The sequence below is a fragment of the Xyrauchen texanus genome, chromosome 2, assembly GCF_025860055.1.
Source record: "Xyrauchen texanus isolate HMW12.3.18 chromosome 2, RBS_HiC_50CHRs, whole genome shotgun sequence".
Classification (NCBI taxonomy): domain Eukaryota; kingdom Metazoa; phylum Chordata; class Actinopteri; order Cypriniformes; family Catostomidae; genus Xyrauchen; species Xyrauchen texanus.
Window position 1 is genome coordinate 43,480,292 of NC_068277.1, and position 20,595 is coordinate 43,500,886.

The following is a 20,595-nucleotide window of genomic DNA, read 5'->3' on the forward strand; positions in this document are numbered from 1 at the left end:
CAACAATTCAAAAAGGTAGTGGGCTGGGTGAGTATAGAGATAAGTGTTATGAACAGATGAGGTGTCACTGTCAAAACGTCATTGTGACACAGTAACACTCCCACAAGTAATACATACTTATGGCTCAGCATCACCACGACAGATATGTAAAATATATATATATATATATATATATATATATATATATATATATATATATATATATTACATATAAATAATAATAAAAAAAGCGTCCGTCCTAGGATAATTTTGGACTTTTTCATTGTTCAATAATGCATTTTATTTACAAAATAAATAAACAGAAATCTCCCACTGTCTGAATTTTTGACAAGTTCAGTTAGAGATAGCTAAATGATTAGTAGTTAAATGCTAATTGTTTAGTTCAGTAAAAAAAAAAAAAAAGGTTCTACACCTTTGCCTTAACCTCTTTACGCCTATTCATTTACATATGTAAATTTTCCCCTTAAAAAGCAGATCAAGTTGGGTTCTGAACTCGTGACTACATTGGTACAGCTAGTAAAAACATGCATCAAACATGCACACCAACCCAGCCTTGTTTTTTAAGATATGCAGCCAATATCTTACAAACAAAGAAGTCTAAAATAATGCCTAAACTAAAGACTCTTCAAACTAAATTCAGTTGACTCGATATATTTGTTAATGAACTTTGTTAATGGCCTACTCTTCCCCTCATGGGTTTCCTTTGTGGCTTACTGTTACTATTATAATTATATTATTATAATATTATTATTTTGTTTTATTTATTTATTTTTGCTCTAATAAAAAAAAGGACAAAAACAAATATTGCTGCATCCATAATATCCATACTTCCCTACCATGTAGTATGCCAAAAACAGTATGCTATACAAGACTGTATTTGATGAAAGTCAAATATATATGTCATATATATATGTATCACTTACAGTTGAAAAGGGCTGCCCAACTGGTGGTTCCCCACTGTTCTTTTTAATGTCTCCTCAGCTTTAATGTTTGCATTATGAGATTGTTAAGTGCCCAGTCCATTTGCATTAAATAATTTAGATGAAAATAGTAGGTCATCTGGGTATTTCTTGCTTAAGGTTGTATAAATACTGAGGATTCAGACATGCTCCTCCATTGGTTTACTGTTTTTAGCATAATATACTCACTGGCCACTTTAATAGATACACCTGTACGTCTACTTATTAATGTGATTATCTAAACAGCCAATCACGTGGCAGCAGTGTAATGTATAAAATCATGCAGATATGGGTCAAGAGCTTCCATTACTGTTCACATCAACCATCAGAATGGGGAAACATTTTGATCTCATTGATTTTGACCGTGGCATGACTGTTGGTGCCAGACGGGATGGTTTGATTATTTCTGTAACGCTGGAATTTTCACATGCAAAAGTGTCTAGTGTACAGAGAATGGTGCGAAAAACAAAAAACACCCAGTGAGCGGCAATTCGGTGGACGAAAATGTCTTATTGATGAGAGGTCAACGGAGAATGGCCAGACTGATTGCAGCTGACAGAAAGGCTACAGTAACTCAGATATCAACTCTGTATAATTGTAGTAAGAAAAATAGCATCACATGATGCACAATATGTCGAACCTTGAAGTGGATGGGATACAACAGAAGAAGACCATGTTGGGTTCCACTTCTTTCAGCCAAGAACAGAAAACTGAGGCTGCAGTGGGCCTACCATTTGTGTACCTGAACAGAAATCTAGATTTGTCAGACCAGGCAATGTTTTTCCAATCGTCTACTGTCCAGTTTCGGTGAGCCTGTGCCCACTGCACCCTCAGATTCCTGTTCTAAGCTGACAGTAGTGGTACTCAGAGGGATCTTCTGCTGCTATAGCCCATCCGCCTCAATGTTCGATGTGCTGTGTGTTCAGAAATGCTTTTCTGCATAGCACTGTTGTAATGTGTGTTTATTTGTGTTTCTGTCACCTTCCTGTCAGCTTGGGCCAGTCTGGCCATTGACCTCTGTCATCACTTCTTTCGCCCACAGAACTGTGCTCGCTGGATGTTTTTTGTTTTTCATGCCATTTTCTTTACACTCTAGAGACTGTTGTGTGTGAAAATCCCAGGAGATCAACAGTTACAGAAATATTCAAACCAGCCCATCTGGCACCAACAACCATGCCATGGTCTAAATCACTGATATCACATTTTTCCCCATTCTGATGGTTGAAGTGAACATTAATTGAAGCTCCTGACCCATAACTGCTTGATTTTATATAGTACGCTGCTGCCACACAATTGACTGATTAGATCATTGCATGAATTAGATGTGCAGGGCCCTGATTCATGAAAATTCTCAGAAGAAATTTTACAAATGTAATTACATGTTGTTAATAACATGTTAAAGTTAAGATAACCTCAGAGTTGGGGCCTGGGTAGCTCAGCGAGTAAAAGCACTGACTACCACCCCTGGAGTCACGAGTTCGAATCCAGGGCGTGCTGAGTGTCTCCAGCCAGATCTCCTAAGCAATCAGATTGGCCCGGTTGCTAGGGAGGGTAGAGTCACATAGGGTAACCTCCTCGTGGTTGCTATAATGTGGTTCGCTCTCGGTGGGGCACATAGTGAGTTCTGTGTGGATGCCGCGGAGAATAGCATGAAGCTTCCACATGCGCTATGTCTATGCTCTCAACAAGCCACATGATAATAGATGTGTGGACTGATGGTCTCAGACATGAAGGCAACTGAGATTCGTCCTCCTCCACCCGGATTGAGGCGAGTCTCTACGCCACCACGAGGACTTGGAGCGCATTAGAAATTGGGCATTCCACCCCCAGTTGTCTTAAACCCCAAAAGGTAACATATTTAATGAAGGTACTAGGTTCTTGGATGAGCAGAGCTCCACATGTCACCCCACCCATAACATAGTCTCATTGGCTCGTTTGTATTGTATAGACAAACAGATAGGAGGTGTGGTGTGCTGGTGTGTTATCAATGTTTGTGAGATATTGTATAGTTGAGCCAAACCATTTGATTATTGTACTTGTATGTGATATTCATAATCATAAATTCCATGGATTTTATCCTACATTAAAAGTGAGGAACAAATCGTGATTATAAAGGCTGAAACTGATGTGAAAATGTTATTAAATGCCAACTAAAATCATGTATATGTGTTTTTGTGTTTGGTGCCTGTATGCCTCATGCAATATTCCTTATTTTCCACTGTAATGGACTATTTATTAACTGCCGTTGGTTTCTGTGAGCATGTCAATTAGAAAGTATATTTTAGGCAGACGAGATAACATAGCACACATTTTTGGAGCTAGGAGGAGAGATAATCGTTTACAATCCTTCAAAGATATGAATATGAATGAATATAGAATACGAGAGAAAGCACTGCAAGAATCTCAAGAATGGCATAAGAATTTTCATCAGTTCATCAGCCTCTTGTTTGCTATTGTTGAGGGCATAAATTAAAATGGCTAAATTCCTACAATGCAGAGTAATCAATAGATCGAGCAGATAAGGAAGGCATGCATAAAGCAAATTTGGTCAATGAAAGAATCTATTATTAATCATGCAAAATAATCACTCATGATGAGGAGCTGTTATGGCAGAAACTGGGAGACTAAAAGTGCATGCATGCTCTCTGTTTTTTTCAAGAATTGCCCATTGCATACAAGCACATGCCTTATAAACGAATGATTGAATGAACAAATGAATGACATGAGTTTTTGAATTCTATCCCACAATGTTAGGATATTTGAAAATATGTTTATATTACATTTTCAATCAAATCAAATTAATCAAATCACTTTATTGTCACACGACCATGTACACAAGTGCAACAGTAGGTGAAAATCTTGTGTGCAGTTCCGAGCAACATAGCAGTCATGACATTGATGAGATGTATACCAATTACAATAAACAACATATTTACACAAAACAATTTACAAATCAAATGTACACATACTTACACAACACAATAATAATATACAATGTACAGTAAACAATACACACAATATAGAATGCACATACAATAAAAATTTAAATAAAGAGTATATAAAATATATATATACAGTAGTTGTATTGTGGAGAATATAATTATGACAGTCCAGTGTTAGATATAAGATTAATAAAGTGCAGTGCTGATGTATGTTGATCGTGAGAGATCAAGTGTTCAAAAGTCTGATTGCTTGGGGGAAAAAGCTGTCATGTAGTCGGCAACGTCCTCTACACACTTCCTGATGAAACACGTTACACTATCAGCGTAAGCCTCGATGTCATCATCAGAGGCAGACCGGAACATCTCCCAGTCCACGTGATCAAAGCAGTCTTGTAGCATAGAGTCTGATTAGTCCAAAAAGCAATGGATCGTTCTGAGGGTAGGTGCTTCCTGTTTGAGTTTCTGCCTGTAAGCGGGCAGAATCAGAATGGAAGAGTGGTCTGATTTGCCAAATGGTGGGCGGGGGAGGGATTTGTAGCCATCCCGGAAAGGAGAATAGTAATGGTCCAAAACCCCGTCCCCTCGTGTGTTGAAGCTGATGTGTTGGTGGTATTTTGGTGTGATGGTTTTAAAATTGGCTTTGTTAAAGTCCCCGGTAACATGGTGGCCTCAGGGTGCACGGTTTCCTGCTCACTTATACTCCCATACATGTCCTTTAGTGCCCAGTCTGTGTCGGCTTGTGGGGGGATGTACACAGCTGTGATGATGACCGCTGTGAATTCCCATCAGGGGAGCAGAAAGACTTGCAAAAATGTAAGTTCCTCTGATCACACCATGATTTGTTGATCATAAAACATACACCACCACCTCTACTTTTACCTGATAGGTCTTTCGCTCTGTCCGCTCGGTGCACGGAGAACCCCGCAGGTTCGACGGCCGAGTCTGGAATCTCCGCAGACATCCAGGTTTCTGTAAGGCAGATATCACAGCAGTCCCTCATCTCTCGTTGGAAAGACATCCGCGCTCTCAGCTCGCAGAGCTTGTTGTCAAGAGACTGCACATTTTGCCAGTAGTATACTGGGTAGCGGGGGTCGATTTGCGTGACGTCTTACTCTGATGAGTACGCTGGCTCTTTTTCCCTTTTTCCTTCTGTGTTTCTGCGGCCGGGCAGCCCTGACAAAGGGCTCCGCTGGCTTGTTTGTAAACAGCGGATCGGCATTGAGGAATTTGAGGTCTGGTTTTGGGTGTAATTGCAGAACCAATGTCCAAAAGCGTTTGTCTGTTGTATACAATAAGGCAGACAACATCCAAGACAAAAAAAAAAAAAAAACTGTAAACAAAACAAACAATAAACTGCAGTGTTGTGTCGGAGCTCGCAACGCAGCAGCCATACTCGGCGCCATCTTGAGTCCAAATCTTTATAACTTTTGTGAGAATTGGAGTGTAATTTACCGTTAATGTACAGTAGATTATGTGGTCTGTGTTCATAACCCATATGTTGGTTCATAAATTAAAATGTTTATATTATAACACATACTTTTTATTTACATTTTTAAAATAAAATTGTGATATTTAAAAAATTACATTTTATAATTAATTAAATGGATATTTCATTTCTCTAACCATGTGTTATAATGAAGGCTGTGTGAAATTGCACAACTTTTTGATTTAATGATTTTAATGACAGCAGACACATCAACACAATATTTTCATCAGTCCATGCGACTCAGTCCTACTAATGACACATGATCATAGCACTAAAATGTATATTATCTTTCCTAATTATTTCAACACTGACTACGGCCGCATTAGAGTTGAATCTTCATCATATAGTAGGATTAGTAATTTTGCCCTCCACTTTCAACACCACTGAAACAGCAACAGGATGCTCATTCAGACTCCTTCTACATCTGTTTGCAATGAACAGTGAGCTACAACACAATTTCATTTTACATGAGCCACAGCACCATAATAAAAATGATTGGGCTACACTATTTTAAAACGCATCTCCTATCATGTACACCAATAAATGATGACTGAGCCAATGAGAGTAAGTTATGGGCGGGGCGACACGTGTAGCCACGCCCCTACGCGTTGTCCCGCCCCGTTCTACAAGCTGCAGACAGGGACACTTGACCAGCAAGTGAGTTTAATTTTTGAGAATATTTCGCCATCTGGTGGTGACATACGAGTCATGATAACTACATATTTTCTGCACTAGATGTCAGTAATGTTTCCCTCATTCGAGGGACAACAATGGGGACATGTACGCCAGCGTTTCTTGGCTTTTATTAGAAAAACATTTTTTAAATACAACTGGAGCAATTCATCGATTCTTTAAAAACAACAAAACCTATATTAGGGATTGCGTTGAGGCCGAGATAGATTATTTTGACGTCGCTACCACATCGCGGATGCCCGTGATATGGGACCGCGTCGCTTATTTGGTCATGGGCATTAGAAATGTAAGCTTTTCATTTACTTGTCACTTATTAAACTATATTATGTTAATGCATATTTGAGTCCCTTCCGTATGTGTTGGCGAAAGTACCTGCATATTCATCATCATCACTGCTCATTTGCATACTGTCTACTTTCGCTTCCTCCTTTAGATCTACTACTCATCGGGAGTTGATCAAGTTGATCAGCTTCTGTCTTAAACATGACGAACAGCGTCGACGATCAAACGCCTCTCTCGCTTAAAGACGTGTTAGTGAAGTATATACAGTACTACGACCAAGTTTGGTCAGTAGGAAATCTTAAAGTGTGTTCAGAAACACAGGTGGCAGATGAAGCCAGGCGGATATTATCATCAGATGAAGAGCTGCGGAAGAGGTTCACCACGCTGGACATCTATCAGACACTGTACGTGTGCGTGCAGTACAGAGACTGCCAGAGACACATCCAGGGCTTTATAAAAGCTGTCAAGTTACTAGAGATGTTCTGTGTGAACCTGTTTATGTTTCCGTGGAAGAAAGAGATTAAATCATTAAAGGTAAGTGGCAGCTGTCATTTTTTCAGTAGGTCTTTACACTGCTGTTTTAGTTGACTTCATTTAACCCTTACATTGACATTTGAGGTTGACATTTACAGAGAATGGATTATTCATTTCAAATTGATGTTACATGCTAAAGGCGGATATTCACTCAAAATCAGACTCAAACAGGATATGAGGTTTATGATGGTAGCATTACCAGGAAGCAAGTACAGCTAATTTGGTACACCAAGAGATCTGAAGTGTACATTCCAAAACACCCAACTGTTAATGTTTTTTATTGTTTCCTCAGACATTTACAGGACACTTTGTCTATTATATCAAGCCAGTTTTGCCTTTTGCCAAGAGCATTCTTCAGAGTATTGGCTACTGCATTGAAACAGACACCGAGTATAGACTGTCTGATAATTTTGACACTGACAAGGCCAAGAGAATGGGATTCGACCTTTTCCTTGCCAGGTTAGAATGTGAGTACCTCCTTGAGCTCATGAGCCAGCGAACACACGAAGAATGTCTGGAGATTCTCCGAAACAGAGCTGCTTCTCTGAACTTCAATGCTGGGAATTACGTTTCAGTGCAAATTAATGACACCTGTAATCTAAACGAGGAAGTGTTTAAGGATAATGAGCATGTTGAAGGAGGCTCATTGGTAAACCCAGGGGAAAATCCTAATATGGGACTCGACAAGTCTCAAGATAGTACAATCTCTGACACAGACAGACCGTCCAGCTCATTTATGACTGATGATAAGTCTATTCTGGAGATGCAGGAGAACTACCCCGACCTGGCCATCCGACAAAAGCCCATTTTTCAGAAGCCTCAAACAGCTACGCACCACCCTCTTAAGGCCAAGGAGTTGGATGGATGCAAGGGCCATAATGTAGCCATGGTACATGAGGTCAGTACTGACATGAGTGGCCCTCAGTCTATCAACATGCACACTGAGACCGCCATGGGTAATAAGCAATTACATATCCCAAATGCAGGTGTAGAAACTCAACCCTTAGATGACAAATCGTTGGTGCTTCGTGTCAGAACACCATTAGAAGGGCACAAATGTGAGGGTTCATCTGAAGACCTCCTGGTTGAGCTAACAGAGCAAATGGGGAAATTGCACATGAAAGAACCCAATGCAGATGAGTCTCTAAAATACCCCATAGAAGAGACAGCACAGGCTCAGCCATGCAGTGGAAATACTGACCTCAGCACAGCCCCACCCACAAAGTCCCCGGATGCCATGGGCTTTCATATTTTGAGCAACCCATCCCAGGAACCTGTTTGCAACATCACAGGTTGTGATAGATTTGTTGGATATGATGTTCTTACACAGGACAACACCATCAAAGAGCCTCCTCAGTCAATATACGTCCCCAATTCTCTGAGTGGATGCACCCTGGCATTGGGACCACCAACTGACGACAATCAGACTACCAATGATGGCTCAAGTGTGCAACTCCACAGAAGTCCCACATCGCGGCATCCAGAGGATGACCTACTCCAAACTTATGTGATGGTTTAGTGATATTTTCCAGGTTGTTCTCACTGCCAGATTTTTACAATGCACTGACCCTCCAAAATTAGCTCTAGCATAGGAAATCTATACAATTTTGTTGTTGCTTTTTCAATGATCGTGACTTGTTAAAGGGTTTGTTCACTCAAAACAAAAATTCTCTCATCATTTACTGACCCTAAGATGTGTATGATTTTCTCTCTTCTGCAGAACAAAAACAAAATTTTTTAGAGGAATATCTCAGCTCTTTAGGTCCAGACAATGCAAGTGAATTGTGATCAGGCCTTTGAAGCGCCAAAAAGGAGATGAAGTCTACATAAAAGTAATCCATCTGACATGTCTGCTGAAGTGATTCAAAGGCCTGATCACCAATAACTTGCATTGTATGGACCTACAGAGCTGAGATATTCCTCTAAAAATATTTGTTTGTATTCAGCAGAAGAAAGTAAGTCATACATATCTGGGATGGCATAAGTGAGAGTAAATTAGAGAATTTTCATTTTTGGGTGAACTTTCCATTTAATGTAGCACTGATTTCGATTTTGCATAAAATTCTATCTTGCAAAGTGGACAGTGCCCTCTGTCCTATTAACTTATATTATTGATTTTCAAGTGAAGGAAGGTTTCTTGCCGCTATAATAATTATAAACCTGCTTAATAGGTTTTAAATAAAAATTATGTAGAGCTTGTACTGTGCCTTACTAAATGTAGAGACAGCTAAATGTGCACCTATGTCTTAATTGAACATTTGTTCTTCAGAAATTTTGATAATTGGATATTTGTCGATAAACCTCCTGTGGATTAAGAAGTGTCAAAACATGGTATTCTGGTGCATCTATATTATACTACTTGTTATAATAAGGGAAAGAGCAAACTATTTTTCTATTTAAGTCAACAATGTATTAAAATCAGTATTTTCAAAAAAAGTATATTATAAAATGTGTATGCAGTTTAAATAACATTGGTCACAGTAACATTAACTAACAACAGTTATCTGTATTTGTTAGTGACAGTATCTGTACAGTAGTTACTAAAACTGCAATTGACAATCAGAATGACAATAAAATAAAAGGCCTGCATACGATAAATGCATTGTTAATGCAGTACCAAAACACTTCTAATGCATTTGCATTGTCTGCAATTGGCATTCTGAATATTTGAATATTTCTAATGACATGATGAAAAAAACTCTGAAAATTAATCCAGGTGTAGTTTTTTTTGGTACTGTCTCAAACCCAGTTTACTATGTTCAAGAATGCAAGTATACTTAAAAATAATCATAAAAACATAATTTACACAGCTATCTCAAATGAACTAATGTATACAATGTGGAGGAATGTTTGTAAAACATAAATTCAAAGCTTCTAGGTAAAATATTTTATGTGGCTGCTTCATCTGTCTATATGAGAGCTGAAAACATATTGGTTGAATTAACATGGCCTCCATCTCTCAGATCTTCTAAGTTGCTCAAGAGCAATGTGCCATTAGTATCTTCTCTCGGTTCTCCTCATATTGATGCAGCATCTTCTTAAGATCATGATCCGCTGGGATTACCTGCCCCCAAATGTGAACACACATATTATTACAAGACTGGAATGGAATATATACGTTTGTTCAGCTTGTGGAGAGATGATAAGTTAGCTTCATCAAAATAGCAAAGACTCACAAGAACTGGAGCAGGTACTTCAAAGGACTTCTGATGAATCAGCCAGTCCTCGTAGAGGCTATGGATTGATTCTAGGTATTCCTAAAGGGTAATGAACAATATTGACCATATGCAAGTATCCATTTTAAAAAATATATAATGAAAACTTTTTCTTAAAAACACACTGAACAAAATGCAAATAAAATATAGCCTTCTTAAAATATTATAACAGACGCATGTAAAAATCAGCCCGGAGCTAGAAACCAAAGCATCGTGTTTGAAAATATCAGCAGAGTAAAATCTGAAATTTCATTGTTTGAATGGATTTGCAGTTCTCTCATTGACAACAGAGTGAGACTTTCAGTTTTGGTTTGTTTCTGTTCAGTTTTTATGCATGCACTATAATGAATTACAACAACATTGCAACTATTCTATCCATTATCCTAAACTTACTAAAGGTATAACTTTCTCCTCCTCTCTGCACCTCTGCTTTAGTCTTTCATAGCACACCTGTGGAGAGGTCTGTAGGTAAACTGTTACAAAAAACAAGACACAAAAATGTGTTATAGACATTACCCAAAATAATAACTTGCATAGTTCCAGATTATCCAAATCTAACAATGCAACATAGATATATTTGTCTCACCAATAAGGTCAACAGGAATTGTTATGTTCTTTATGATCCACTCAAACCATTCACTTAAAACAGCAAAGTCCACCTCAGGCATTTTTCCACTGTCAACCAAACGTAATAAACTTTATTTAACATTAGTGCTAGTAGTTGTATTAAAAGTAAACTCTTCAGTGTCAATGTTTTGTAATTTGTTGAACGATGGGCAGACTAAGCTGTTTGAGCACTAAAACATAATCTACCTTTTATAAAGGTTTTCCACAAAAATGTACTTTGCACTGTAGATAGACCTTTCCAACATTCTGACAGGTGCTGACTGTGAGAAAAAATAAAATAAAGCAACTGCATTAATTATTAGCATTCAATTTCCATCATTCAACAAAGGAAGTTCCTTTGTTTCTATAATGTAGAACTGAAAGAGGTGCATATACAACATCAGAACCAAACTGTACGATTGTGTAAGAGGAGTTATACATGCCATTGGTGTTACATGTCGATCCAGCATTGTCAGTTGGATATATGTCTGAAGGGTGAGCCCCCATCTGGTTGGGTCCTGGTACATCAAACCCTGAACCAAAACAGAAGGGGGGAAAAAATTATGGTAAGCAAACCTTTTAAACTTTTCCACTGTAATGAAACACAATGCTAAATCGGGTATAAGACAAGTTACTGTAGGTGAAGAAAAAGCCTACTGAAACAATAATAATGCAAAACATTGCCTACCAATGGATTGCATCCCTTCACATTTCTCCATTTTGACACAGGCTCTGTCAGCACCTGTAAGACAAGAAACACTTTAGATATCTCTAAAATAAATTAATAAGAACAAGAGAGGGAGGGAGGAAACAGAGATTTCATGGAGGTCAGCAATTAAAGGGATAGTTCACACAAAACTGAAAATTCTCTTAATGTTTATTCGCCCTCAAGTCATCCCAGACATGTATGACTTTTTTTTCGATTCTCATAAATCATATAAAGGCTACATAAAAGTAATCCATATGACTTCAGAGGCATATCAAGATTTAAGTTGTATTTGTCACATACATAACCATACACAGTACGACATGTAGTGTAATTCTTGATACGAATTTTCTCCCCACAGTTTACGATAAAGATTATAAATATATATATACACACACACACACAGTGTGTGTATATACATATACATATATATACACATATATATATATACATATACACACATATACATATACATATACACACATATATATATATATATACACACATATACATACATATATACATACATATACATATATATATATATATTTATTGTGTATATATATATTGTATATAGATAAGGATAGAAACAGAAGTGAAACCAATTTAAAAATGCCCATCTAAAACTAGGGAATGAGAATATACTACATGTCCAAAGTACGCATATGATATGAAATAGTGCATTGTGACAGATGTAGAGTAGCAGCAACAGTTTGACTGGAAATATATACACTCACCTAAAGGATTATTAGGAACACCATACTAATACTGTGTTTGACCCCCTTTCACCTTCAGAACTGCCTTAATTCTACGTGGCATTGATTCAACAAGGTGCTGAAAGCATTCTTTAGAAATGTTGGCCCATATTGATAGGATAGCATCTTGCAGTTGATGGAGATTTGTGGGATGCACATCCAGGGCACGAAGCTCCCGTTCCACCACATCCCAAAGATGCTCTATTGGGTTGAGATCTGGTGACTGTGGGGGCCATTTTAGTACAGTGAACTCATTGTCATGTTCAAGAAACCAATTTGAAATGATTCGAGCTTTGTGACATGGTGCATTATCCTGCTGGAAGTAGCCATCAGAGGATGGGTACATGGTGGCCATAAAGGGATGGACATGGTCAGAAACAATGCTCAGGTAGGCCGTGGCATTAAAACGATGCCCAATTGGCACTAAGGGGCCTAAAGTGTGCCAAGAAAACATCCCCCACACCATTACACCACCACCACCAGCCTGCACAGTGGTAACAAGGCATGATGGATCCATGTTCTCATTCTGTTTACGACAAATTCTGACTTTACATTCTTTGTAAACCCTAGAAATGGTTGTGCATGAAAATCCCAGTAACTGAGCAGATTGTGAAATACTCAGACCAGCCCGTCTGGCACCAACAACCATGCCACGCTCAAAATTGCTTAAATCACCTTTCTTTCCCATTCTGACATTCAGTTTGGAGTTCAGGAGATTGTCTTGACCAGGACCACACCCCTAAATGCATTGAAGCAACTGCCATGTGATTGGTTGATTAGATAATTGCATTAATGAGAAACTGAACATGTGTTCCTAATAATCCTTTAGGTGAGTGTATATATTGTGCAGGGTAAAGTGCAATTGTGCAGTAATGTTCAGTATGTAAGAATATTGGTCAGAATATTGCTTCAAGTGTGTGGTGTTGAATAGTGAACCTGATTGTGATTGATTAGTGTGAGAGAGAAACAGATAAATATTTCAGTCCTTTTTTTCTCTCCATAAAACAACACTTTTACTTTCAAAATGTGAAAGAAAGTGAACGTGGAGAATTATAGTAAAAAGAAAATTAACTTAATTATTGTTATGTTACTCACCCACACCAATCATATCTTTTTTGGGTAAACAAATATTGCCCCTTAATGGAAATGTTAATTTCTGACACTGATTTCAGGTACTATGACATGTCAAAGAAATGTAATTTGCTACGATTAATTCATTATTAAAATTTAGTGTATTACCTCAGTGTCACTGGTTTTGCTGAAATACTCCAGACATGTTGTCTTTCCGCTTGCAATATTTCCCTCAATCCAAATCTGTACAACATGTGGAAACAAATGTAATATTAATATTCTTATTATTTTCTCTGCAGGGTGCAGTAGACGTGTTTCTCTTTAACAAGAGAGGATTCATCCATTCTGATACAAACCGTAGTGTTGCAACTTACCACAGATGTCTTCTCCTCGCCGTTTCTAACCAGTTTCCCTTGAGAAGACACAAAAACACAATTATGAAACAATTCAGCGACAGATCTCCATGGCAGCGGTAAAAGGATCGGGGAGGTAAAAGGCAACAAGCTTAATGCCAGTACTGTTGTGGGGCTGATTATATATCAGTGAGTGAATCCCGAAAGACTTAGAAGAAAATGTGCATCTAATGAGAAATATTTGAATAACAAATACACATAAGAGCTATTGGAGCCATTATTCTGTGGAGCGGAAGTAACTCGTGACATGTTTATCGTCAAAACTGAATTTCCCTAAAAACAGGTGCAGGACTTACTGAAGCTGAAATTTGCGCTGTAGACGTGGATTCTGCACCTCTGCGTATATCCAGTTAAATGCCTTTTCAGTGCAGCTGTTTGACAAACAAGTACATTTGTTGACAGGTTTTTGTGTGAAAAGAGAGGTAAAACAACACGACACAAAACTCTCAGGGAGTTAACAAACATCTTGCGTGTTTCATTGATATTTGCTTGCATATAGCCTACTGCTACATAAGCGTTGAATGAACTTGCTTCGTGTACAACTTCCGTGTTATCAAGTCAGTGTTATGATACTTGCAACAATAATCCTTTAAAAAGCATGTCAAAATAAAAGTCGCACCTTTTTTTTTTCACTATAATTGTTATTGTGCAGTTATCTGAACTTTTAATATGTGCAGTTGAGTTGAATGGCAAGTACAAACACAAAATTAAACATTTTAATAAAGAAAGTCATGACTTAGTGCTGTAATATGCATCTTTTATAATTTACCAACATGTAGGTTGTACATATGCACATATAATCTGTTACTACCCGACACTGCAACTTAATTTTATGCCAGTAATTTGTGGAACATCTAGTAATTGCACACTGTTATGTATTTCATTGTACTGCACAACAGGGGAGCTTTAAGGTACCACTGGGCCCTGGTAGTCGTCAGACCCTGGTAGGCCGTGCATTAATATGGCCCTGCTCTACAATTCAAAGCTAATTTTACAAATAAATACACAAGAATCTGTTTTAGAAAAACGAAATAAAGGGGGAAAAAGCACAAAGAGGGTCTGACACTCACACAAATTTCATTCCATACAGTTTAAACCTGCATAATTTTGCATAATATGTTATCGCACCCAATTCATGTCTGAAATTACTTAAAATTGACTTTCTCAATATTTCCAAGTGTATTGTAATAGAGGCAAGAATTAAATACCACTGTAAAACTGCACATGTCATTTCCTGAGAATAAGAGGAAACACCCAGTCAGGAAGTTATGTGTAAAGTTTGCATCAAGCTATGAAATTAGAACAACGCATCAACATCAACATTTAACATATGCACAGAGAACCTAGTATATTGACAATGGAAGTTGATTTGGCCTTGCTGAAGTCCACAAAAGGTCTACTGAAAATAGCAGAAATGGTGAGACAATTTCTTCAAACAGCTTTTAGGAAGTAGAACAAACACTGGCACAAAATTGTTGAAAGACAATATTTGACATGGACCTACAATTTTTAATACAACAGTAGAAATAGGTTTAGTTCTTGTTATAAGGAATGGAAACAATGTAACCAAATAAACCAAGGGAACCTTTTTTGAAGAAGAAAAACATTTTGAATGATCACAAACATAGCAAGAGCATTGTATTCAAACCATACCCAATATAACATTGGCACACAAAATAATATGACACAATATTTTATCTTAAATTATGCACATATCCATTACAAATTTCACTCTCATCTGAATCAGTTAAAATATCTTGGGCCTACTAACTATCATAAAGTGTTGTTTGAAAAAAACTTATGTTCTGTATTTTGTATCTCCTGTTAGGTGTGTGTTTTTGTGGCTTTTGTGTGTTATGCAGTGGCACAAAGAGGGTCTGACACTCACACAAATTTCATTCCATACACTTTAAACCTGCATAATTTTGCATAATATGTTATCGCACCCAATTCATGTCTGAAATTACTTAAAATTGACTTTCTCAATATTTCCAAGTGTATTGTAATAGAGGCACGAATTAAATACCACTGTAAAACTGTACATGTTACAAGCAGTGTCGCAGTAGAGTAGATTAGGCTGTTTTACATAAGTGTAAGTAATGATAACATTGATTACAGAAATAAAGGGGTTTAAGGGGATTACTTTTATTTTGACATGACTATATCCATAATAGTGATCAAGTATTGCTATAGAAAAAAAAAATTTCTCATAATTTTCTTTAGATCAGCTATAATGAAATGTTTCAACACAGGTTTTAAAAGCAGACAGCAAACTGAAACATGATCAGTATTGTGTTTATCGTCTCGGGTTTCTAACGTCACTATGCTGTTATTGTACATTTATAGGGCTTGTATAAGTGTTGTAATCTGTTTCAACTGTTATATAAAATATTATTGTCATTCTAATTTTACAAAAACAGAGATGCTTAGATTCTGATTTAATCTTGATATTTCTTAAAGCTTTCTTTTTTTACTACAAATGGTAAATCAGTTTATACAAATGAAACTTTGTTGAGTTAAAACATTTTTGAGTGTATTTAGTCATTTCCTGAGAATAAGAGGAAACACCCAGTCAGGAAGTTATGTGTAAAGTTTGCGTCAAGCTATGAAATGAGAACAACGCATCAACATCGACATTTAACATATGCACAGAGAACCTAGTATATTGACAATGGAAGTTGATTTGGCCTTGCTGAAGTCCACAAAAGGTCTACTGAAAATAGCAGAAATGGTGAGACAATTTCTTCAAACAGCTTTTAGGAAGTAGAACAAACACTGGCACAAAATTGTTGAAAGACAATATTTGACATGGACTTACAATTTTTAATACAACAGTAGAAATAGGTTTAGTTCTTGTTATAAGGAATGGAAACGATGTAACCAAATAAACCAAGGGAACTTTTTTTGAAGAAGAAAAACATTTCGAATGATCACAAACATAGCAAGAGCATTGTATTCAAACCATACCCAATATAACATTGGCACACAAAATAATATGACACAATATTTTATCACCTATCTTAAATTATGTACATATCCATTACAAATTTCACTCTCATTTGAATCACATAAAATATCTAGGGCCTACTTATGACACTTATGTTCTGTATTTTGTATCTCCTGTCAGGTGTGTGCTTTTGTGGCTTTTGTGTGTTATGCAGTGGCATCTCGGCCTCCCTACATTGCGGCGACATGCATGGAGTTTTTCATCACACTTGGTTTTCTTCTGCTCTACCTTCTGAAACTCAACAAGTTGTTCACTTTCTTCTTCTGGCCCCTTATCGTGAGGAGACATATTTATTAAACATCTAATATTGTATTAATGCACTGTACCCGAAGAGTGTTATTTATTGAAAAACAAAGTACTCTATTCAAAATGTGTTAAATAGTTACAAAAACTTTATTTTTTATTTGTTTAAACTAAAATCAAGGTTCCCTTCACTCACTCGATGTTGTGTCGATGTAGTGACACTAGTGGTCATACTTGGGAGGCCCAAACACCTCTGATATTTCAGAAACGGCCAATGTGAATTGGCGAGTGGAATTTGCATGCCATTCCCCTGGACATACGTGTGTAAAAGGAGCCGGCTTGCAACCACTCATTCAGATTTTGTCTTCGGAGCCGAGCGGTGTTGAGGAATCCACTTCCATTCCATTCACCTCTGACTACGAGAGCGAAAGCTAGAGTGTTAAGACGGCTGTTGGATACACTGCGCATTACAGCGGGTTCTCCCCCCTCACACAGATAAGTGCAGAGTACGCCCCTAGGTGCTTCAGCAGCCACACTTGAGTGTATTAAAAGAGTACATTTTCTCTAAAAGAGTAACACTGACAGAGAGAAATCTTTTAAAGATGCCTTTCCTTTTATGTGCAGTTTCTGGATGCGGTCGGTATCTCTCCCCCTCTGACGGCCATGATCCCTGTCTCACGTGTATGCTCTGTAGGCACGCTGAGGCAGCATTCGTGGATGGTTCATGTTCTCATTGTGAGAGCATGACCATGGCAATGTTTGCGGTCGCAGCTTTCTGTCTTCAGAGGGAAAGCAACTCCATCCGCTCCCCACCCCAGTCCTGCCTACGGGCACAAGGCCACAACGGTTAACTTCTCAATGGGAGTGGTTCCGCTGGGTGAATCCCCAAGGAAGTCCCATTCCCCAGTATGCTCATTTGCCCAGGTCGTGTTCCTGGATGAGTCAGGCTGCTTGCCCCAGGGTGAGTTTAATGTCTCATTCGGGACTGGTGAAGTGTATGAGGGCTTGATCGTAGCATCGGAGAGTGAGCTGGTTACAGTTGGACATGGAGGACTTTGCTGGGCTCCCACCATCTGGTGTGGTCACCCATTCTCACTCAGATATGGAGCTGGCGGCCATGCATGCCCAGGCTTCCGTGAGCATCAGGCTCAAGTGGAACCTTCCACCCTACCCTGAGCCCTCGTGGAAGCAATGGCTTCAGGAGAGGGCAAGGCCAAAATAACAAACAAACAAACCTAACTGAAGTAGTAAACCACTTATTAAGCTACAAAGAAAATAAAATTAAATAACACAATAATACTCTAGCTCTCTTCCTGGCCCAAAAACAGGAGAAAACAGAGTACAAAAAAAAAATGACACCCACCTTCCTACAGCTTCCAAATAAACATCCAATAATACATGTTAGATACTTACAACAATCAAATAAAGATAGAGGTACAATACCAAAAGTAGAAAGTTTAGGCAGTTAGCATGTTCAACAATTAGATTACAAACTGCTACAACAAGCTGGGCAGGACAAAGACAATGCTCTGGAGAAAGCTCCTGTGGGAACGTTTCTCTCCCTCTGGCAGTTTCTTCTCTGCTTTTATGCTACCTCTGTCTGAGCTGGTAAGCAGGCACATCTGAAGACAATCAGCTACTTGAGATTGAGTAGGAGGAGCCAAAGGGAAAAAGAGGAAGAAACACAGGAAAAAGCACACAAAAACACATTAAAGAAAACACAGTTGAAACCAACCATTAGGAATACGTCTCTGGACGTAACACGACCCCGGGGGGAGGAGACTTGCTGTAAGTCAGGAGGTGGTACACAGATCACTCCACCCCCTGTTGGGGGGGCAGAAGACCTAAGTGGGCTACCACCATGGGTGTCAGGTTGGTATATGCCGTGACACCAGCAGCAGCTAACTCCCATGTGATGCTGGCAAAGATGGGGGCGCAAGATGTGCCGAAGGCCTTTCTGGAGCTCATTGAGGGCACAGCCCAAGCTCTGGAATGGCTGCAGGTGCAATGGGCAGTCCACCTCCTACTGCTACTGATCAGGGAGGCCCAACTCTCGGCCCAATAACTCGTGGTTGACAACCTCCTGCGATACCCTGATGTCAACTGGTGAATCCACCGGACACTCCAAAAGTGCCATTGCGCCCTCTTCTGTTGATCAAGGTTTCCTTTGACAGAGTTGGCATGGACCTCTTCAGGCTATTAGAACGATCAGCATGCGGACACCACTTTGTGTTGGTTCTGGTGGACTACGTAATGTGATACCCAGAAGCAGTGCCTCTTCCCAACATCTCAGCACATAGTGTAGCAAAGGCACTCTTCAGAATAATCTCCCGAATGGGGATTCCGAAAGAAATCCTCACTGACCAGTGCAATAATTTCATGTCACGTACACTATGCGAGCTGTGCGAATTATTAGGGATTCTAATTACATATTCAGGATAAGTTAACTGTATGTAGTTTGCTTTTTTTGTTGTAAAATTATTGTTTAAGTTGTAATCATTTGCCACAAAATTAAGTAACATTACTACAACCTTTAAAGTTACAGAAAATTATATACTTTAAGTATTAAGTTTAAATGACTATAAAGAATTAACTTAATACAAAGTATATTCATAATTGAAAAACCTTTCAACTTTAAGTTGAAGTTAATAAAATGTATATATTTGTAAATAAATATATATTTTGATTAGAGTAAAATCAAAATGTTTCATTTATAGTCCTTTAGAAAAACAAGTTATCCATACTTTATACTTTTAAGTTTTAAATCTTAAAGTAGAGGTTTCCTCAAATTAGTAATTTGAGTTAGTAGAACTTATCCGGGTTTACAGTGTGCAAATATCCATGAAGTTTTGTTATTGCTCAGATAACTTTTCTTAGGATTATACTAACAGTATACTTGTGACTGCACTTTATACTTTGTGTTAATAATGCACTTTTGCTCACACAGGATGTGTTCAACTCATTCTTTGCAGCAGCATGTATGTTTATTCTCAGCAGAGTAGCAGTTTCTACGTATACTGTAAAGGGCACTCTGAGCGGAGGGGTAAGAAAGCTTTCACTTTCTCCATCCCTGAAGATCTGTCTTTTTTTTTTTTTTTTACTCACAATGCAGTTATAGATTATTTTCTAATTTCCAGAGATTTCTATAATGATGACCGTTATGACACAACATGTTTCTCTCTGCTGTGTTTTTTGGTTGACAGATTGTGGGTTTTGTGGCTGCAGCCTTGTGGTGCTTGGATGGCTATATGCTTTTAAAAAAAATCACATTCAACAAGCCAAGAACCACCAAAGAGGCCCATGCAGAGGGAGATTAGAGCTCTTCAGGACCAGCTCTTATTTTGCAGACGGACCAACTAAAATATATATATATATATATATATATATATATATATATATATATTTGTAAAATTAATCACACTGAATTAAGCGTTAAATCGACAGCCCTAATATATATATATATATATATATATATATATATATATATATTAGAGCTCTTCAGGACCAGCTCTTATTTTGCAGACGGACCAACTAAAATAAATATATATATATATATATATATATATATATATATATATATATATATATATATATATATATATATATATATATTTTATTTATTTTAGTTGGTCCGTCTGCAAAATAAGACTGGTCCTGAAGAGCTCTATATATATATATATATA

At 37.9% G+C, this 20,595-nt stretch overlaps 3 protein-coding genes across 4 annotated transcripts; 2 read left to right on the forward strand and 1 right to left on the reverse strand.

The window, feature by feature from the left end:
* The first annotated feature begins 6,145 nt into the window (after positions 1-6,145).
* On the forward strand, positions 6,146-8,431 carry si:ch211-189a15.5 (uncharacterized). The gene is made up of 3 exons (XM_052088905.1): positions 6,146-6,366; positions 6,514-6,896; positions 7,189-8,431. The coding sequence occupies exons 2-3, from the start codon at positions 6,564-6,566 to the stop codon at positions 8,413-8,415; spliced, it is 1,560 nt and encodes a 519-aa protein (XP_051944865.1). The 5' UTR covers positions 6,146-6,366; positions 6,514-6,563; the 3' UTR covers positions 8,416-8,431.
* Positions 8,432-9,815: 1,384 nt separating this feature from the next.
* tk2 (thymidine kinase 2) lies at positions 9,816-14,383 on the reverse strand. The gene is made up of 10 exons (XM_052088918.1): positions 13,959-14,383; positions 13,624-13,661; positions 13,418-13,492; positions 11,406-11,459; positions 11,161-11,250; positions 10,925-10,998; positions 10,698-10,786; positions 10,505-10,584; positions 10,073-10,153; positions 9,816-9,960 (listed from the first exon to the last, which is right to left on the reverse strand). The coding sequence occupies exons 1-10, from the start codon at positions 14,155-14,157 to the stop codon at positions 9,874-9,876; spliced, it is 867 nt and encodes a 288-aa protein (XP_051944878.1). The 5' UTR covers positions 14,158-14,383; the 3' UTR covers positions 9,816-9,873.
* A 334-nt stretch (positions 14,384-14,717) lies between these two features.
* Positions 14,718-20,286, forward strand: LOC127657339 (chemokine-like factor). Of its 2 annotated transcripts, none has more exons than XM_052146091.1 (4): positions 14,718-15,079; positions 16,790-16,945; positions 19,860-19,955; positions 20,116-20,286. In XM_052146091.1, exons 1-4 carry the CDS (start codon positions 14,993-14,995, stop codon positions 20,227-20,229), a joined length of 453 nt encoding a protein of 150 aa, XP_052002051.1. In that variant the 5' UTR covers positions 14,718-14,992; the 3' UTR covers positions 20,230-20,286. The 2 variants fall into 2 exon arrangements, with proteins under 2 accessions (XP_052002051.1, XP_052002042.1); XM_052146082.1 differs by lacking the exon at positions 14,718-15,079 and adding an exon at positions 16,248-16,393 and having other exon boundaries at positions 20,116-20,285.
* The last annotated feature ends 309 nt before the right edge of the window (positions 20,287-20,595 follow it).